This window comes from Antennarius striatus, chromosome 2, assembly GCF_040054535.1.
Source record: "Antennarius striatus isolate MH-2024 chromosome 2, ASM4005453v1, whole genome shotgun sequence".
NCBI lineage: Eukaryota > Metazoa > Chordata > Actinopteri > Lophiiformes > Antennariidae > Antennarius > Antennarius striatus.
The window spans coordinates 25,266,837-25,287,516 of NC_090777.1; the positions used below are offsets into that span (position 1 = coordinate 25,266,837).

General features: G+C 45.9%; 1 protein-coding gene across 1 annotated transcript; it reads right to left on the reverse strand.

Annotated features, from left to right (window-relative positions):
• Positions 1-14,723: 14,723 nt before the first annotated feature.
• On the reverse strand, positions 14,724-16,371 carry LOC137587868 (N-acetyltransferase family 8 member 3). The gene is made up of 2 exons (XM_068304545.1): positions 16,221-16,371; positions 14,724-15,634 (listed from the first exon to the last, which is right to left on the reverse strand). The coding sequence occupies exons 1-2, from the start codon at positions 16,237-16,239 to the stop codon at positions 14,889-14,891; spliced, it is 765 nt and encodes a 254-aa protein (XP_068160646.1). The 5' UTR covers positions 16,240-16,371; the 3' UTR covers positions 14,724-14,888.
• Between the last annotated feature and the right edge of the window lie 4,309 nt (positions 16,372-20,680).

A 20,680-nucleotide genomic window follows, 5' to 3' on the forward strand; every position in this document is an offset into this window, starting at 1 on the left:
CATAAAATATAATAAAATATTATACTTATGAAAATATTATAAAATATGAAAATAAAATACTTAGCTTTAGCTTTGGCTAGCTGTGGTGATCTCAGCTACATGTAGTTTATTCATCTTGAGCATTTAGCATTGGACAAACATAATGATATCCCATTACAAGCTTTACAAATGATATGAAAAATGACTCCTAAAGGGGCAGGGCAGGGCAGAACAGATTCCAAACGGGGTGGGGCAGGAGGAAGAGACTCCTAAAAGGGGTGGAGTAAGAGGAAGAGACTCCTAAAAGGGGTGGAGCAAGAGGAATAGACTCCTATAAGGGGTGGGACAGGAGGTAGAGACTCTGAAAGGGCGGGGCAGGAGGTAGAGACTCCTAAAAGGTCCAGATTGACCAGATTGATTACTTTTTAAACCGGAGGTTTGGTCTACGACGGATTCCACCAGCTCTTCCTGTGCTCACCTTTGTGGGTCTGTTGCCTAGCAACATCACCAGCTGGAGCTAATTATTTGACGAGCTGTCACACAATAGTTATGGTTGTAGTAAAGTGTGGAGCCTATTATTTCAAGAAATCGACATTTTTTTATCTGTTGGTGCGGCGGTTTTTATGGAAAACTAATCAAATCGATGAATCTGTGGGTGGAGCCAAACAAAAGTCATATTTGTAGGACTCAGCGGAGTCTGGTGACTTACCCCCAGCGCTGTGATGCATTATGCAGTGGTCATCATTCTGTTTTTTAGGGTAAGAACCAGAACACCCGGTCCAGAGGACCTGGATCAACCAGGCTTGTAAGACATCTACCGGAAACCTCCGAGTGGTTGGGTTTTGGTGCTGGACACATAAATATATCAATGAATGCCTCTGAATTTAAAAACAGACCAGCAGCTCACATTTTCAGGACCGTTAATATTTCATCTGCACTGTGTCACCATTTGCCCTGTAGAGGATCACAATGGTGACCAACTGATGAATGCATCATCAACCGCTGTGGGAATCGCTGATGACATCAGATGACATCGAAGAAACAGTATTAATGCTAATAATGAACCCACTGTGCAACCGCAGTACGATTGTGGTTGTCTTTAAGTTGCTTCACACCTCCACCAACACGCCTCAACCTCTTCAACACGTATAGAGACAGTCATCACGCGCGCTAAGTTCATATCAAGACTTAAATACCAATCAAACATCGCCCCATCATGGGAGGACACCTTTGCAAAGACTGTTGCTATTGCTCTTATTAGCCAATCAGAACCAACGACTGGTTGAGTTACTGTGCATTGCCCATATATGGCCAGATGCTGGTGTGCCGAGGGCGGGATACGAGGCCCATCCCACATGCGGTCTCGTAAACGAGAAGCTAACACCACAGCCGCCACCGAGAGAAGCAAGAACATGTTTTTAAAGAAAGTGAAGTCCTGATGATCTCCTCTAGGATCACTGGTGGATCCGTCACGGCTTGAATAACTAAACAGCTCTCAGTTCAGACAGCAACATGCTCCACGCAGATAAAGATGGAGATGAGCTTTCATGACACAGCAGTAGCCCAGGTATGTCCGTTCACCGCGAGTCACTAAGGGAGATGGACACAGCAACACTTCCCATGATGTAGCACCACAATAACCCTTGCACACCTCACAGCGGGGCTGGAGCAAACACAAGCCTTTGTGCAGCTGGTAATACCCGCCCGGTTCCATCGCATCACCTCCGGAGCGACGGTGATGGATTGATTATCTGGAGGAGTCCCCATGAGTTGCATCCCGACACCGCCCTCCAGTCAGGATTCTCTCTTCCCCGCCGTCCGTCTCATCCGTCGGCTTTTAGACGGAAGGCTGTGAAGCGACGCAGAGAGTTGCCCTGCTTTCAAACGAGCAGGAGGAGTTTTTCTGGTGATAAATATTCAGCCGGCTTTGTAGGGATCATTGTTAGAGAAGGTGCCAGGACACTCGAGAGACTCCAAGCCTTTGATTTCCTCCTTGGCACGGCAACGACGCGCCTCCATGCCGCTGTTTTTACGGCGTCAATTTGTGGGAAACCCGACTGAAGTGAAGCAGCTTCATTAGATGAACACAACACAACAGGATGGGACAGCGGAGAACAAACAGTGTTTGAACAGTGACACTTCCTGAGCGCTAACGCTAGCCCGAAACCAATGCAGGTCTTCCTGACGATGCTTCTAACACTATGTTTAGATCAATATCTCCTCCTGTGGATTACTGAACGTGGATCAACCAGATTTTAAACAGCTGTGATGAATATTTCCCCCGCGAACATTCTTGAACCCTGCAGAGGAGGGTTAGCGTTTGTTTGCCAGCAGGATGACACAAAAACTACAGGATGGATTTCTACAAAAACTACAAGAGCGATGCAACACGGAGGAGAGCCGAATCACATCTGTTTGAATTCTGAAAGGGAAGTTTTTATTGCCCGGTGTCTTAACCTTGCGTCTGAGGGTGAGGGATTGTGTAGGTATGCTGCTTGGATCCGCTGTGGCTGGTTCAGGTTCTGGAGATTCTGCTTTATATTACATTATTTTAAAGAAATAGATCACAAAACAACCAAATCCTCCAGTGGGAAGATGTCTTCGAAGGTTTTTCTAGAGGGATTTAAATACTGAGACGTTTGTTGTCGGTCTCTTCGACTGGACAAACAAATCAGCAGCAATAGTTTTCTAACTTGGGAAATATTCTCACCTATGTTTCCACATATGCTGGCAAGCTAACAGGCTAGTTAGCTTATAAGAGGATCCCTCACAGACCACGAAGGACGTCAACATGTTTGTCGTCCTTCATACTTTTGAAACTACACGCCCTCCAGCAGTCGTATTGACGTCAATGTAAAGGATGGACAGAAGTGTTTAGATGCTGAAGGACTCATAGTGGGAATGAAAATGGACCTCTGGCCCTCATCCACAGGAAGCAGCATCAATAAATTGCAGTGACAGGAATAGAAAAAGAGAAGTGGAAATGAGATTTGAAAACTTGTGGAGCAAGGAGGGATAAGAAGTTAGAGAATAGAGGTGTCAGGAGTGGATGTCAAAGATGAAGATGAACATTTTCTCTTTTGTACATGCGGAGCTGAAGACGAGAGAAGAAGAGGAAGAATGAGGAAGTCAGTGACCGGCAGTCGAGAAATATCTAAGAGAACATCAGACAACAAAGGTTTAACCTCTGGATGTTAATGACACACACTGCCTGTCTGCTCATACAAGACATGACCCAACGATCCAGGCACAATCGACTGGAGACCTAACGTCTGTATCTTCATGGTCCGGGCTAATCGAGGTGAAAGGTTGATCCGGACTCACGCTTCTTTCACCTCTTCATTAGCGTTGAAGTCATTTGAAGCCTTTTTGTAAGAGGAGTTTTAGGATTTCCGGTCTCACGACGCTCAAACATCACATTCCAACCTGACGGCTGCTGCCAAAAGCCAGAAATGTTCAATCAAAGCCAGAATTTAATGGCGACTGATCTCCAATAAACGTCCTGATCAAAGCGTTATCCATTAATAACAGGAGAGGAGGTGACGGCGCCGGTCCAACTCCAAACCCGGTGACGTTTGTTCTTCCACTCTGCACACAGGTGGAACCAAACAGGACCGGACGCGGACGTTTGGAACACAGCGCTGATCCGTCGGGCCGTTTGCATGCAGCCCGGGTTCCTGAGTAGAAATGAAAAGCTTATTCAGAGGTCGAGGTTCGGGTCCTGGGGAGACACGGGGGCTAACTCAGTCTCTCTGTATGATGAGATTTCAGCTGCTTCATTACTGGCATTTCTACCTTTATAATTCAGAGAGCTGTCATTATCTGCAGGGACCAGTACTGGGGGGTGGGCGGGTACGTGGGGGTGGGGGTTCAGCCGGATACTTCTGCCAAGAAAAGCAGGAGTGGAGGAATTAAATATCACAATCCAGTCCATTCCAGACTGACGAAATAAAACGGTAGATATGAGTATCTGCGGGGGGGGGGGGGTGTGTCTGTGGAATAGTAGTGGTATTTACCTGGTCAGTGAACGCAACATGTCCTAGAATAGACCTCATGCTTGATTTGAATGTGCCCCCCCTAAAAACAAACAAACAAAAAACCCACAAACTAGTCTATAGACACGTTTCCCATCTACTGAGTAAAGACTGTTTTTAACAGGTGCAGACTTTCAACTAATTTCAAGAATCAATCAATCAATCAATCAATCAATCAATCAATCAATCAATCAATCTCCTAATACATGGAGAAGCAGCCGGTCACCTGCAGCCCCTCCTGCTTCATAAGATGACGTTTTGCTTTCAGGACACTCGACTCTTCTCCTCAATGCGTTCCTGAGTGGGCTGAGCTGCATAATGGAGGAAGAGCTGCATGTAACACACACACACACACACACACACACACACACACACACACACACACACACGGTGATGAAGATGAAGGGCCGTCAGCTCATCATCCGTCTCCAGCAACTCACCGACTGGCATGGCGGCTCAGGAATGACAAATCAAATGTGTGTCGGCTGCTCTGATGGGCAATGAGCAGGTAAGTTATATAAAGCCCCGCCCCCTCTGAACAGACGCCAGCGATGGATTCCAAAGAAGCAGCCAATCAGGAGGTGACCTTTAGCTCTGAAGCTGAGTCGAGTGTGATGTGAGTGTGATGTGTTTGTGATGTGTGTGTGTGTTTGTGTGTGTGTGTGTGTGTGATTAAACAGGTGATACTAACTTCCTGCAGCAGGTGGAGGTGTGAACGGTACTTCCTATCGTCTTTACTCCACCATTTGAAAATAATCCAGCATTTTGAGGATTTCTTTGAAAACTGTGAGGGTGGGGGGGGGGTGATTGCGGTGATTTAGGAGTGGTGGGGGCTCCTTGACAGGGTGGATGGGGAGGAGGAGGAGCTGGTGTCCAGAGACTTGGCGGCTCGTTGTCGACACTCTTCTTCATCTTCAGCTGATTGCAGTGATTTCTCTCATCCGTGACTCGTCCTGTCTTTGACCGCTGTGTTTGAACAGGGGATGAAACGATGAACGAGTGGCTCATCGTCCAGTTTAGTGTTTGTGTTGTCAGTAAACACAAGGAACCATCGCCGAGAGGGCGGAGCCTTCCTTCTGTAGGAGGGGTTATTCACTGTGACAAAGTTAACACAAACACATCAACCAGGAAACGTCATTTAAAGAGGAAATTAACCATCCGTCCATCCAGCTTAGGGATTATCTGCTATTATTATTTATATCATGGTAATGTTATCTTGTGACTTCTAAACGTGATCCAGAATCCTTCGTGAAAACTTTCATCAAAATCCGTTTACAATGTTGTGAGACATCCTTCAGAAGGATGTGAGATTCTGTGAACTCTTTGAGGAGGTCACCAGGAGTTCTCCATGACTCCTTCAGGGGGTCTTAGGGTAGTCTTCAAGAGGTTTCAAGATACTTTCAGGAGTCCTTCTGGAGTAAATCAGGAATTGTTCTGAAATCCTTCTGGAGTCCATCAGGACTCAACCAGAAGTCCATCAGGAGTCCAACTGGACTTCTTCAGGAGTCCATCAGGAGTCCAATTGAGAGTCCTTCATGAATCCATCAGGAGTCCATCAGTAGTCCATCAGGAGGTCTTAATGAGTCCATCAGGAGTCCTTCAGGAGTCCATCAGGAGTCCTTCATGAATCCATCAGGAGTCCATCAGGAGTCCTTCAAGAGTCCATCATGAGTCCATCATGAGTCCATCAGGAGTCCATCAGGAGTCCATCAGGAGTCCATCAGGACTCCATCAGGAGTCCTTCATGAGTCCATCAGGAGTCCTTCAGAAGGTCTTCAGAAGTCCATCAGGAGTCCATCAGGAGTCCATCAGGAGTCCATCAGGAGGTCTTCAGGAGTCCAACAGGAGTCCAACAGGAGTCCAACAGGAGTCCAACAGGAGTCCAACAGGAGTCCAACAGGAGTCTGGTCCCTGTAGACACTGTGAAATAATTAATATTTTTTCTCCAGCTAGAGTCGACAAATGGTCCCATTTGGATGGAACAGAATAAACAACACTTTTTTGTCAACGCCTCATTAAAGAGGATTATGTTCAGTTTCAGGAAAGCTGAGCAAATGTTCCATACATGCGTTCATGTGTAGAAACCCTTCAATTCAGAAATCCCGACTCCAACAAGTGAGATCTAGAACATACAATAACCATAAAAGTAAGTGTCACCTGTGATCTGGATCAGTCACAAAGTTAATGTGACTGTTCCGGATGTCCTACATCACAACAGTAGGAAGAGTGTCTGTGGAACAGAGTAAAATTATTTCCACATATGAATCAGGCCTAATTCCAAAAAGATATCCATTCTTCATAGAACTGGGTCGGTTGAACAGTGTCGCGTTCAGACAGCCTGAATGTTTCAGCAGCAAGACGTGAGATTTGGTCCAACAAAAGTTGATATCCAACCCAGTTTATCCTGGGATAAAAGACACAAAGCTATTTAAACGCAAGGAGAAAAACTCCACGTAGAACATCTGTCACGTTCACTAGAAGACACAGTTAATTAAGAATTAGTCTCAGACAGTTTCACCAAGTTCACGCTTCTCCAAACTCAACAACTCACAAAATCGAGCTGCTCTTTAAAGACGAGTCTGCCGACTTTAATCTTGAGAAAACTTCCTGCCGACTGGATTTCTAAACTCTGACACATTTACCACAAAAAGAAGCGTGAGGACGCCGCCGATACGAGTTCAGCGGTGATATCAGATGAAGCAGACGGCACGTTCGCACCAATCTGATGCTCGGCTCTGCAGGTAACAAAGCCCCCAACACATCATTTGCATTAAAGTGACTCAAATGAAAATGGGGAGTGTAATCCGTTCTGTCTGCGGTTGAGGATGTCAGCTGTGCAGGCGGGTCGTCAATGTGGCCCCGGACGCGTCTGCCTTCACCACATTGTGGTCAAATATAGCCCACAGATGCATCCTGGGTGCTTTCACACCTGTACTTTGCTGCCCACCTGTGATCGCATCACTCAGGGAGGTGAACGTCAGCCTCGTGGCGTGAAATGAAAACAGCTGATGAAGAGGAGGATGCAGGAGTTAGAGCAGCGTTAGCGCCACCTGGAGGCGCTAACTTCACCTCGTGGAGCTGAAGTGATGTCGTGAACTGTTCAGTCCAGACCGGTTGGCAGTGGGTCAGGCTTCCCCTCTACCTCTGGCGCCACCGGGTTCAACCGGGTTCATCAGGTCGGGTCGGACACGTCTCTGGCGTGGATACGAATGGAGGTGGGGGTGGGGGTGGGGGTGGACCCATTGATAGCCTAGAATCTACTGGAAGAGTGGAGCATGTTCCGCAGATGGAACCACCGAGGGGTGGGGGTGGGAACGGGTCCAGGTGAAGCCTCTATTGAGAACAGAACCTGAACAGAACCGATTCCACAAAGCAAGCAGGTAAAAGAAGAAACCTGACGAATCAACATAAAACAGGAAGTAGAATCCCCAGAACTCAAAAGCGGCGGCAGTGAACCTCGGTGCCTTGGCACTGATCCAGATCTAGACCTGATAGGATGGTTTTAGGGGCCAGGGTAATAACTGGATTGTTCTTTTAATTAAAGGGGGAGTTGGACACTCGGCTGAGGGTCATCCTGATTTAATGTCAGGCTGACCAGTGAGATCTTTTAAAAGCTGATTTATATTCGCCTCTGGACCGAGTCTGACCAAAACAGAAAACGTTAAAAAAAAACTTATTAAGCCCGGGGCTAAATATAAAAGTGAATCTTGTAATTTTAAAAAGAAAAGGTTCAGTTCTTTAAAAAAACGACGTCCGTCTTTCTCTCTACTAACATTTGGGATGTTCAGCCAGCGTGGAACCACAATTAAATGCCCCCTTGGGAGGGTTTATTCATTACGCCCACAGCGTTCCCACATGAACCCCACCCGCCCCCCATTCATGACGGCGCCTCAGTCTGAATCACACCTGGGAGGACGGACTAATGCCTGGCCAGGGTGGCTCTTCAAGTTAATATCCGCTTGTAGTTCAGTGAAGACGTTTCTGAGTCATTCCAGTTTGGGGGTGGGCGTGGGGGGGTATTTTAATGTGAGGGTCAAATGTACCGATTTAAAATTGTGAATAAATTAACTCCTAGCAGTTATAAAAACAATAGAAAATATATAAAGTAAATGTGAGTAAATGCGAAACAAACGCAATCGTTTTTTAACATCTAAGCGTCGATGGTTGGAGCATTCTGGTTCTGGACCCCTCCCTTTAAGGGTTTGGAGGACATCATGGAGGACATCATGTAGCCTGAAGATAGCGTTACCCTACTGCGCTAGCTAAATGGAGGAAAATGGATGGAATAAAAGACTTAACTAGCTAGTTCTCAATCCCTTGTTAATAAATGTTGAAAATTATTTAAGTATAATCTTAATTTCTAGGATTTAAGGCTGTAGAAAAAGAACATTACAATCAATCGTCCATCCTTTTAAGTGTCGTTCAGAAAAATATCCTGAACTCAATTTTTATGTAGGATTAACAGGAAATAGAACCTCCTCACAGGGAACAATTACCAAACAGTGGGTCTTTAGTACCATAATCGGTACCTGAGAAGAGTCACACAATAGAAAAAGTGTCCCAGAATGGGACCGATTCTGTGACGGTTCCGCATGAGTGCTGAACAGATGATAAGAAAAGCTCATGCTTGGGTTTATAACCTTGTTTTGTATTCAACAAATTCTGAGCCACTAATATTCAGTCATGTTCTCCACGTCCTTGTTTGGTTCCTGTAGGATTAGTGGAATCTAACGTTACACGCGGGTCGGGTCTGTGCAGCAGAGCCTCCTCCGGCGCCGGGGTGACAATGATCCCATATTTACCGTTCTGCTGAGAGTTCATTTCCTTCTGTTTTTGTCCTCTGAGTTATTTATGAGTCCAGATAAAACTGTGTGTTGTGGGAACCCAAGCAGCGCCGCAATGATTCTTCATGTATTCCATTCTAGTTTATAAACCAAACAAGATCAATTCCAATCCAACCACAGAACTTTTATCTGACTGTATTGGTATTGATTCGTCTCTTAAATGTCTGTTTCCTTCAACGTGGATAATGGAAACCTTTCTACAGAATGTTTTAGTGATGCAGGGAATTTTTCTATATTTCTCTGACTAAATCTGGGCTCTGCTGTCTTTTGCTTTTGTCCAGGAATAATTATGATTGCTTTTTTTAGCGCCGCCATTTAATTTGACATGTTGGTTGTTTTTCTTTTGTGATATATCTCAACTAAATCTGAATTAAATTTAATCACTATAAACTGGAATTAATCTTAAAATATCGTTTTATAATGAAATACTTGGAGATGTAGGTTTTGTCCATTGATATCATGACAAGTAAAAAACAAACACGTCACAAAGAGCTTCATCTAAATCAGTCTAAGTTGCTTATGGTTTATTCTAACATGCTAAATTAAGAACATGAGTACGAACACAATTAACGCCAAACCATACAGAAACGATCACGCCAACATTAGCATCTTAGCACATGGCGCTACTGTAAAGTAGATAGCATGACGTGTAAAATTTAAATTTAAGGCTTTTCATCGACGCTTCAGAGACATGAGGAAAACTTTCGAGAGTAAATTTTGGTGATATTTGTGTTTTTTGTTGCTCTTATTAAATTATAAAAAAGGATTTTCATGTGAAATATTGAGGATATTTTCTTTGCTATTTTATGATCCTCCGTGAAAGATTTCTTTCCATCATTCTTTTTATGCTGATGTTTGTCTGAAACGTCTGTGAGAGGCGGGTCGGTTGGGGCGTCGCGGTCCTACCCTGAAGTGGTGACGTGACTGATGATCACCCCCCCCCCACCCTCCCCCCCCAGGTGAGGGGTTATTTTAGTCCCGGCAGCTTTTTCTATCGCCATGAATCTGACAGTGAGAATCACAAGACAGGGATGCTGCCGGCGGGGGTTGGGGGGGTGGGGCTACAAAGACACTGAAAGAGAGGGAAACTTTTGTTCTGGCAACTTGGCAGGAATCACAGGAGAAGAAGACTTGATTTGAAGACACGGTTTCCAGTATCCATTACTGCTACTACTGTCAGACTCCAGCATTCCAAACAATCACCACATCATCATCATCATCATCATCATCATCGTCGGTTCCGTTCTGATTTATTAAGTCGGACGGGCGCCGGGATGACCGCTCCACGAGGGAATCCATGACACTTCATGGGATTGTCAGGAGTAATGATGGAGTACGGAGTGTGATTGTGTTGTTTATTTACAAGTGCTTTTTATTTGCTTATCGCCGTTGTGGCGGGGATGGAGAACAATCTGTCTCCATCTCCACAGCGGTCCAGCCTCCCAGCATCCATCACTGCGTATTGTTATGTTATTAATTTTGGCGTAAAAGAAACTAATTTAGGGATCAGAGTCAGATAATTAAAATCTAGCTGAGGCCGTTCCTGCAGGACGGCCAGCGTCTGATGGCCGGGAGCGCCGCCAGCGAGAGCCTGCAGAGGGGAAGCGTTTTCATTTCCTCTGACGTCGGTTTGAAGAGCGGCTCGACCGCCGTCCATCGAGAAGAGGAGCAGGACGCCCCAGATTAGATTAAAATGCAGACACACACACACACACACACACATGTGTGGTGTGTAGGGAGGAAAGACGAACGGTCTATTCTTTGACAACGTTCTCTAATCTAATCTCTAGTCTGATTAATATAGTCTAATTTTTCCAAATAGCAAACAGCAAATATATAAATACATCGATTCTAATATCATTTTTGATTTCATTTATTCTCATCTACTGTAATTTTAAGTAATCTAATTTAGTGTAATGCAATCTAATCTAATCTAGACTAATGTAATATAAACTAATGTAATTTAATGTAATCTGATCTAATATAATCTAATGTAATTTAAACTAATCTAATCTCATGTAATCTAATCTAATCCTCATTCGGTTTGAATGAGTATTGGTCACTTATCACACACTGAGAGGCGTTAATCCCTGCGTTGAGACTGAGAACGAACATCAGAATAAACATCAGAACGGACTTGTCTGCTCTGCATCCCTAATCCAGATGTCAGAACCTGAGCCAGAACCAACCACTCCCCCCTCCAGGTCACATGACTTTGTTCCCATGAGTCAGAACTCCGTACCTGACTCATCCCTGTTGGTCCGATCGTCGTCGTTAGAAACCAGCGGTTCCAGACAACAGCCTTCATTAATGTGAAATGTGGACCAGAACCAGGAGTTAGTCGTTCACACACAGGAACCAAACTGGAATCCAGTGAATATCTGCTCCTCTGATACAAACAGCAGCACAACTATCAGATTAGTAATCCAGCGTTCCATGACAGTTGGTATCCCTGGACCCTCTTCCTCTCCTCCTCCTCCTCCTCCTCCTCTCCTCCACTCCATCATTAAACTTGAACCATATTTAAATTTCACGTCCAATAACTCCATGCCGGTCTGAAGCCACCCCATAATACTCTCCATCAGATCAACAATCTGCAAAATAATGACTTTTAATCTGATTTTAAGCTCCTCCAGATGAGAAGCGTGGTTACCATGGTGATCCCACTTGAGGCAGGACCGGGGATGGTTTTAGGTTGAAACCCCTAGATGAACCCCCGTCAGGCCCCGGTGTCACCCACTGACTCGTGTGTGTGTGTGTGTGTGTGTGTGTGTGTGTGTGTGTGTGTGTGTTGATGAAACTGTGCTGGAGTCAGCAGCAGCGGATCCGGACCGGTGCTTCAAACTGGAGCTGAAATACTTTTGACTGTTTGTTTGGAATAATTCGAGCAGGATGGTTGAGATAATGAGGAGACGTTACAGTTCCAACAGGAAGGAGGGAAAATATTAATACAGTGAAATATAATATTTACCCCTCCTCCCACACACACACACACACACACACACACACACACACACACACACACACACACACACACACACACACACACACACACGCTGCTGTAACTTTTTGTACAGGCCTTTAAATATATTTTATTTAAACTTGCACAGTCATTCTTATTTTATGATATGCAAATCTCTTCCTGTGACTGAATTCTAAGTCACTTGGTTCATTATCCTGAAACATTGGCGTGTTTTCGCCGCCGTGTCCCATCAGCGAACACCCCCCACCCCCCACCCCTGTAATGATCACACTTTACTGTCTTGTATTCTGGGGTGTAGTTATCGTGGGGGAACTCGGCGTCGGGCGTGAAACATACACCGATTGATTGTCCCATATTTCTCCTAATTACAGCAACTGAGATCAATTTGTTGGTCGGCGTCGTGTCCAATTACTCCCTTGACTAAATCCCCACAGTCCTCTTGTCCTGCAGCCGGAGCCCCCGCAAACAAGCCGCCGCCTGATTCAGCGTGGAACATGTGTGTGCAGAACGCAGGTCGGTGTACATATAGGGGATCCCGACTCATTAGATACATCTGATTCCTTATTTATTCCCATAATTTGACCCTCATTGGTGAATGATAATGTGACCGGGATTAGAATCCTCATTTCCCCTGCTTCTCATCCGTCCTCCCCCCAATCCGTCCCCCCCTGCTCGCCTCATCGTGGGCTGAAGTTGGCCTTAATGCAACGACACGTTCATCTTTCTTGAACCATGCAGCAAATAATTGACCAATTATTCAATGAAAGGAAGTGCAGATTGCGCAGAACTGCCAGGCCGCTATAGGATGCAGTGAGTTGACGGGGTGGGTGCGTCGTCCGTTAGTCGGGGAGGGGGGTGGGGGGCTGACGAGCTGCTGTTGGGTTGTGATGTAACGCCTGAAGGAAATGTTCAGGAGGTCCAAGTCCAGAAAGTTACCAACTGGAGGAGCTCAGAGGATTCAAACCCTGCGATGATGCACGATCCTGATAAACCTACCAGAGGCGACCGGCCCACCGCCATTAATCATCATCATCATAATCATCATCATCATCATCATCATCATCAGAGAAGACGCACCTGTTTAAAGCTAATCACCCGTTCTGCTGACGCTCGTAATGTTTGTCTTATGATGAATTCACCTCACCGCCCGTAAAATAAATGGATTTTTTGATCGGGAAGATTAATCAACAACACGAGGAGCAACGCATGAGCACACACACACACACACACACACACACACACACACACACACACACACACACACACACACACACACACACACACACACACACACACACACACTTCATCCCACCAGAACGGCAGTCAACAAAGATGTAAACAAAGGACAGAAACATGTTTGTGTCCACGACTTCCTGCAGCATCCAAACTGTTTGTCTGCATAATAAAGTAATCTGAAGCTGAATGTATTCTCCTCACGCCGATGAACCCCTCACCTGATATTCCTGATCCCACCTCCACTGGGATGATGCTAATACTCCTGTAGCCATGTTAGCATCCTCACAGGTAGGTCGTCCTCTCTCCTCATTTCTCGGTCCAGTCAGGGTCGACTACCGCAGGTTCTACGCCTCCGTTGGAGCATCTGTTCACACACACTCACCAACCCCGGTTCACACTCATCTCCAGGTTTTCATTGGGGACATATGTCACACTCTGGCTAACAGGAAGAGGAAGTGATGTCAAACGTTCACTTCCTGATTTGCCTTTTGGCTTTAATTAGTCTAAAAAATGCCCCGCCCTGGTGCCCCGCCCTGGCACCTCCCATAGGATCAGTTAGATTTTGTTTGGATGTTGAGTTTTATTAAATATTTGTCTTCAGAATCACAAAAAAAAGGTGAGGTTTAGTGGGACTTTTGCAGATGGAGACGTTTTAAAGAAAGAGTAAATGTTTTGGAGCTCGACGCCTGCAGAGCTGGAACTGTTGTTCGACGTTAAAACGGCTGGAAAACATTTGCTTCAAGCCAAAGTAGATGTGGAGAGAACAAACAGACAAGGAAACCACGGTGTAGTCTGGAGACCCGGGACCGGACTAAATCCTGACCTGGAGGAAAATGAATGGTGTTGTTGTGTTGTCCGGCCCGCCGGCCTGTTGGTCCTGGTCTTTCAAACCTGCAGGAATCTGCATGCCCCCCCCCCCCATGCAGGGTCTCCAGGCCTTGAAGCATCTTCCAGGCTGGAATCCGACCCGTTCAGCTCAGGTGAGCAGGTGTGGTGCGGCGCTGATAATGTTTGGGGATTTTTAATCCCCTTTAGCTTTAATTCTAAGACTATAGCCCCACATGTCCCTCACCTCCACCTCCCCAGCGCCTCCTCCCATAAGCCCACCAGTGTGGTCCCACTCCAAGCCTTTGTTTGGGCCGGATCATCTGACCCTTTGTGTCGCGACTCTGACCCGAATGCGCCGCAGACTCCTGAACTCTTTATCCTCTTCCTACGCCACACGCATACGCACACGGGGGCTCTTTCAGCGCCGGAGAATTTTAAACCTCACAATGTCCTGATAGCGTTGCATTTTTCATTGGTATTTTAAGCAAAGAGTTTTGAGGTCTTAGAAGTCAGCTGGCATTAATTCCTCTGAGGCAGAGGGATTCAACTTCTCCCTGGAAAGAGGCTTAAAAGAAAGTTCTCCTGCTTCTAAATGACTTCCATTCTCACAGATGTTTTCATATTCCGCAGTGGACGAGAGAGTAATAGATAATAGTAGATAATCGAACGTGAATGGAGTTTTCTCCGATGTTTAATATACCAAAAAAAAAAAAAAGAAATCTTAGATTTATTGTTCATTCATGTGCAAATGATGAATTCATTTGATTATCCATCATGACAGGAAGAAGTAGACAGAGACGGAGATCCTTAATGGAGCTTTGTGGAAAAAAACAACAACAGTCAATTTAATGCAGATTTTTCAAACTACAATGATGGTGAGTTGAAAACATGTAAAACAAATGCACAATTGCAATTTTTGCATAAAGCATAAATTAACTGGCGTGTTCTAATGTGCTGTACTTGTGAGGTCGCATCTGCTGCGCATTAAACCAGCTTCTCCATCCGCATCACGTTTATTCTGGCCAGTTTGGAGAACCAGCGGTTGGCGTGCGTTTGGCTGTGGCTCGCCGTTTGAACAAAACCGAATTTCTGGCACAGGGACGCCGTCGCCGTCTGCGGCGAGCTGACGTCCAGGACGAGGCGGGCGTAGCCGCGTTCTTTGCAGAAATCCAGCGCCTTCCTCGTCAGCTGCGAACCCACGGTTTTACGGCGCCAAGGAAACGTCACCACCATGTGGGATATCTCGCCGTGACCTCCGTCTCCGGCGTCTTGGGCGAACTCCCCTTCCGTCGGTCCACCGTTGCAGTCGTCAAACCTCTCTCCTTCCTCCCCTTCCATCTTCCCCGTCACCGCCACCATCCCCACCACCTTGGCTCGGCCGTTGACGTCCGCCTCCGCCACCCAAAGACCGTTATCTGGGTTCTCCAGGTAGTGCGACTGAATGTCGGCCATGTCAGCGCTCAGCCTCCTCATCAGGTAGCCATTGTAGATCTCGTGACAGCAGTAATAAATGAGGCCAGCCCAGGCGCTGCCAAACAGCAAAGCCTGGAAGTAGGAGCTGCCCCCCAACACGTAGCCGGCCATGGAAACGCTCAAAGCCACGCCAACGTGGTCGGGGTGGCTCATGGCCCTGAAGAAGGCCGGATACACGTGTTCCAGCGTCCCGCTGCGAAACATCGAAACGACCACGTGTTTGTCTGACGGTCTGTACTCCCTGATGGAGAACTGACCTACAGGTAATGCAAAAAAAAAAAAAAAAAAGGTGGGGAGGGGGAGAAAGAAAGAGAGGGTTGGGGGGGGGAGAAGAATGAGAGCTCAGAGACTAATCCTTCTGTTATTGCAACACCAAATTCCTACTGGATTTCACAACACGCTCACGTAACTGGCTGAACGAAATAAATAAATAAATCAATACACCCGCACAGAATCTCATCCTTTTCTTCTAATTTGACTTCGTTCTACAGCAGGCGTGAAGCCTGGCATTTGGGCATGACAAGCTGAGGTGAAAACCTCAATTAAAATGATTATCGCATTGTCTCTCTTAAAGACTTCAAGAGCGAGACTCATTCTGGGACGCAATAAAAAAAAATAAAAAAAATAATTAAGTCTCAAAAGCGTCGATGCTCCGAATCAAAGCGGGGTGAGATTCCTCAGGCAACAAACAAAAGATATTTTGCTCCTGCGAGACGTTCAAGGTGTCATCCGGCGGAGTTAGTACTGCCATTCATTCACTCCCTCTCTTTCTTATTAGTGCTCTTGTTCCTAATCACTTGAAAAAAGGTATAAATGATTAACACAATCAGAACGTCGACTTACGGTTATTTTTCTGGGCCATGCCGACTCCTTCCCTCGTCTTGCGCTCACTGTGAAGGACTTGAGCCGCCGCCGCCGCCGCCAGTGCCCAACTTAAGCCTCAGATTGTGATAATGAGCTGCTCACAATGGGATCAAATCTGAGCATGCTCACCTCTCACACTGGGAAACTTCTAGACCTGAAATGACTCTGAAGGAAACCTGCGAGCGATCCCGTCAAATATTGATCACGCGCCAGAAACCCTGAAGGGTCGGGGTTGGGCTGATTGGAGGCGGCGGGTTTCATCGGAATCAATCAGTGTTGTTGCGATGATGGAACACGGAGTATTGTTCTTAAAAGCTCATTAGCTCAGTCAACAGAGGAGAGCGCTGGCTGGATTTCTCAGGGATGAGCACAGATGCTGAATATATTAGAGGAAGGATGTGAATAGAGATATTTACTACTTATTAAACCGCTTTTAGCTGCTTCAGCTCTCGCCGTCCTCTCCGGACTCCGCTGGGATCTACCCCCTCTTTCAGGATGTAAGGTGAACGCTAAGTAAATATCGCCCGACCCTTTGACACCTGTGTCCCGCGGTGTCGAACGCCCCCCCCCTGACATGATTGAATTTTATCCGCAGGAGGACGGCCTTTACACTTGTTTAAATCAACGCGCTGGTGAGTCAGAGTCAAGGTCGAGTCACTCCGACTGGAACACGTGACTCGCGATGCTCGTGATGAGACACGGGTGACATCTCGCTTGAAATGACTGAATCTGTTTAGTCAGGCTCTCAACAGACCGCCTGCCCCCATCACAGCCTCTCGACTACCCCCCCCCCCCCACCAGAGACTCAGTCAATAGTTTCTGAGTAATTATGAAAGAAATAAAAGCATAAAGTTGTGCTTTCTTCAAGCGCTGTAATGTCCGCCCACTGCTCCTCGGGGACGGATCGAATGCAAACAAGTTCCCCCCCTCCCGTGGGATACAAGAAGCATCAGCAAGACGAAAAAGTTTCCGCTTCTGAGCTCCTGGACGCAGCATTAACGAAAAGTTTTAACGGTTTAATCAGGTCACATTTTAAAACATGACCGATGTGTCGCTGCAGGAACCGATTGGGTACACAATGCCTCGTTGTCGAAGGCGAACATCATTTAATAAAATTGCCGGTGCTTCAGAGCTGATTGGGCATTGTCTGGGAAGAAAAAGTCAGAGGAAGAACGCGTTAAAGTTGCCTTGGAAACAAACCACATGCTCCACTTCTCCAGCCAATACGAGTGCCTGGTATTATTCACGGACGTGGTTTGAGGAGAAGAAGGTTGTTCACGCTCTGATATTAAGGAATTAAACCATTTCATTACTGAATTTCCACCCCTTGATCCGATGGCACGCAATCACCTGAACACGCTTCATAACGACTTTATTTCCAAACCGCCGCCTCTTTACAAACTCTGGATTGGATTCAACTCACTTCGAAGCCGTCAGCTAAAAAACACTCCCCGGAGATTTCCATTTATTTTCAGAGGTTTTTTCATTATTATTGTAAAGCATTTGGAGTGTACAGTGTGTTCAGGTTTTATGGAAGAGAGGGGTTATTATTCCACAGCAGCTTCCTGTTTGGCCTGTAAACACACCTCACAAGACTAGCTGCGTGATTAGCGTTATCGTCTCCAAACAAAAACCTCCTCTTCTTCCAGAAGTTCCTCCTCTTTAGTTTCCTCCCCAACAAACAATCACGTCTGGGAAGGGATGGACGTCCCTGGAGTTCCAGCTCAACGCCGCCGCTTCCCCAACGGGCGTCGCTGCATTTCTTGATAAACATGGTGGTAGAGACTCAGAACTCATTTTGGCCGCGGATACAATGGCTGAAGGGAGGCTCCTCCTGGGGGAGAGGGGACAGGGCCGGGGGTCGGGGTGAGGAGGTCAGATTTGAGCCGCCACTCCTCCCCGTCGAGAGGAGCCAGCTGGTTCGGACATCTGGATGGGACGCCGCCGGAGTGTGAGCTCAACTTTCCAAGCCAAGATTTGTTTTCAAATATCTGGAATCTAAATGTTCAGTTTGTCGCCTAAAACTTTATTAAAATGAAATTAAGGGACAGCTGGACGGAAACTAAAGAACTGCTGGTTTAGTGGACTCACATCTGTCCTTTGTTGATTTAAAATGGGATTGATTTAATTCTGGCGACATCAGGTGTTTACTGATGGAGGCATACTGCAGCGCCACCTGCTGTTGTGGAGGGTGATGTTCTCATATTAGTTACTTTCTTGTTTTTTTTAAAACCAAGTTTCTCTTATTTGTTCGTGGTGGCTTGTTCTATAATTGCACTTTTGTAACTCAAGTTTGTTAGGTTCTAAACTTAGCTCCATTTCTATAAGCAAGATTAGCTTAGCATAAACTGGAGGGAAGTGGCCCACCAGCCAGCACACCGCCCACTTTGGTTTCACTTCATTTAATCCAATTCTTTGAAGATCTGGAGAACTTCAAACACAAGATATGACAAAAAGAGACTCTTAAATCTTATCCAAAGTGTTCTGTTCTCTAAAGCAGGAACCAGGATTTGGACTCTGGACCTTCAGATTGTAGACCCACCATCACCTCCCTACATAAATAAACTGTTTCTCCTCTCAGGTCGCTTATTATCTTCTCAGAAATAACATTTGTAACCACAAATAAGAAGCTTTTAAAAATAATTTCAACCTGACATGTCTTAAAGTTCCTGCTCTGACAATAAGCAGAGCTTTGGTGTTTTACACGCCTGTGGTTTATCTTGTGTGGATGCCTTATTTGCAGGATGTTTCTCACCATTGATTGTAAAGTAATCCATTCCTCATTACACCTGAGTTACTGTGAACGCTGCATTAAACCAAGAGAGACGAGGAATCATAAGGAACGTCTGAACTCACCACAAACCGAGGAGCGCTGGGAGGCTGCCTCTTCCAAATCTCATTTCATGATAATCTCACTTTATCATCATCCGAGTCACGACTGCTTCCTTACACCTGCAGAGACACCAAACACACCTCAGAATGAACGTCTGTGATAATTTTCATAGTGGAAATAACAGGATTTTGCAGAAACACAAGAGACTTTAAGAGGCTGCAGTTTACATTCTGCTGAAGAGGACGGTGATCTGGACACATCGTAAGAGAAATGATGATGTCAGCACAATTAAAAGATCCAAGAGGCCCTAGGCCCCGCCTCCACACAGTCTGATATACAAGAAATGAATCTTTCTTATGGTCATACCTGAAGCAACAGGTAACGTGTCTGTTGGCGGCGCCACAGGAAGTGTTCTGCTGTTGAAATCAGAATTTACGAAACAATATGAGAGTCTCATGGCATTTATGAGGCGCTCATCTCATCTCATCCCACCTCATCTCCTCTCGTCTAATTTCATTTCATCTCAGCTAAATTTTCTCATTTTATCATGAAGAGCCGTCATGAGAAGAACATTCTTGGCGGGGTGTTGAGGACTGGTTTGGAGAATGTTTCCCCTTCATGAAGGTTGTTAACTGATGTTGAGAAACATGAGACTCGATACTTGGCTCCTCCCCCGTCTTGGTCTCAGAAAACATATCTTAACTAAGTTGTTTGTTTTTCCCAGATAGTTATTTGTGGTGCCTGTTTTTGTTATTTGGATTTGGCAACCCCTCCCCCCCCACCACCACCCCCAACCCCAGCTTGCCTCCCACACATCTGAGAACCTTCCTGTTTGAAAGTACACTACATTATGATAATGAGGTGGAAATGACTCTATTTGAACTTTTTTTTAAATCGTTGCTTGTGTTTTTATTTTAGCTGTATTTCCACACAGGAGTTCTGAGGACATGAAGTCAACCGGGTCAGCCCACCGGCGCGTTAAGAGGAATTCAGGCCGCTGCTAAAAACGGCACCGCATAAATGTAAATATTCTAATGATCTCAGGGCTGAAGCCAGGTCTAAGGAGACCACGCTTTGGGTAACAAGGACTTCATTTCCAGGAGACCTTTGTCTGTTCTAGCGTCGGACCAACAGTAATGAGAAAGTCCGATGTGGACCCATCCATCTGCCCAGACCTCTGACTGCAGCCGCTCGATAGCGGCGGAGCCCCGGAGCGAATCATCCCTAGCACACAAGTCCATTTTGTTTTTTAATGAACAAACTGCTGTCATTTCTCTCGGGAGGACAGATTCTACACAGATCATTGGAGAAGCGCCTCAAACGAATCTGCACCCCTTGTTTTCCATGTAACCCAACACCGAACTGCAGAATGTAACCAACGATTGTTCAGTCATAAATTCAGATCCTTCAGCTGGTTTTTTTCTCCGACTTGTCTTGAAGAGGAATGACATCACCGGTCAAACGATTTCTCTCTGCCCTTTGGGATCCGAGTGTTGCTGCTATGCGGAGTCGTGGATTTGAGGCGGCTCCACCGGATAAACCGTCGATGTTAATTTAATCGAAATAAATTCAGCAAAGTCCACAAACTTTCCATAACTACTGAGTG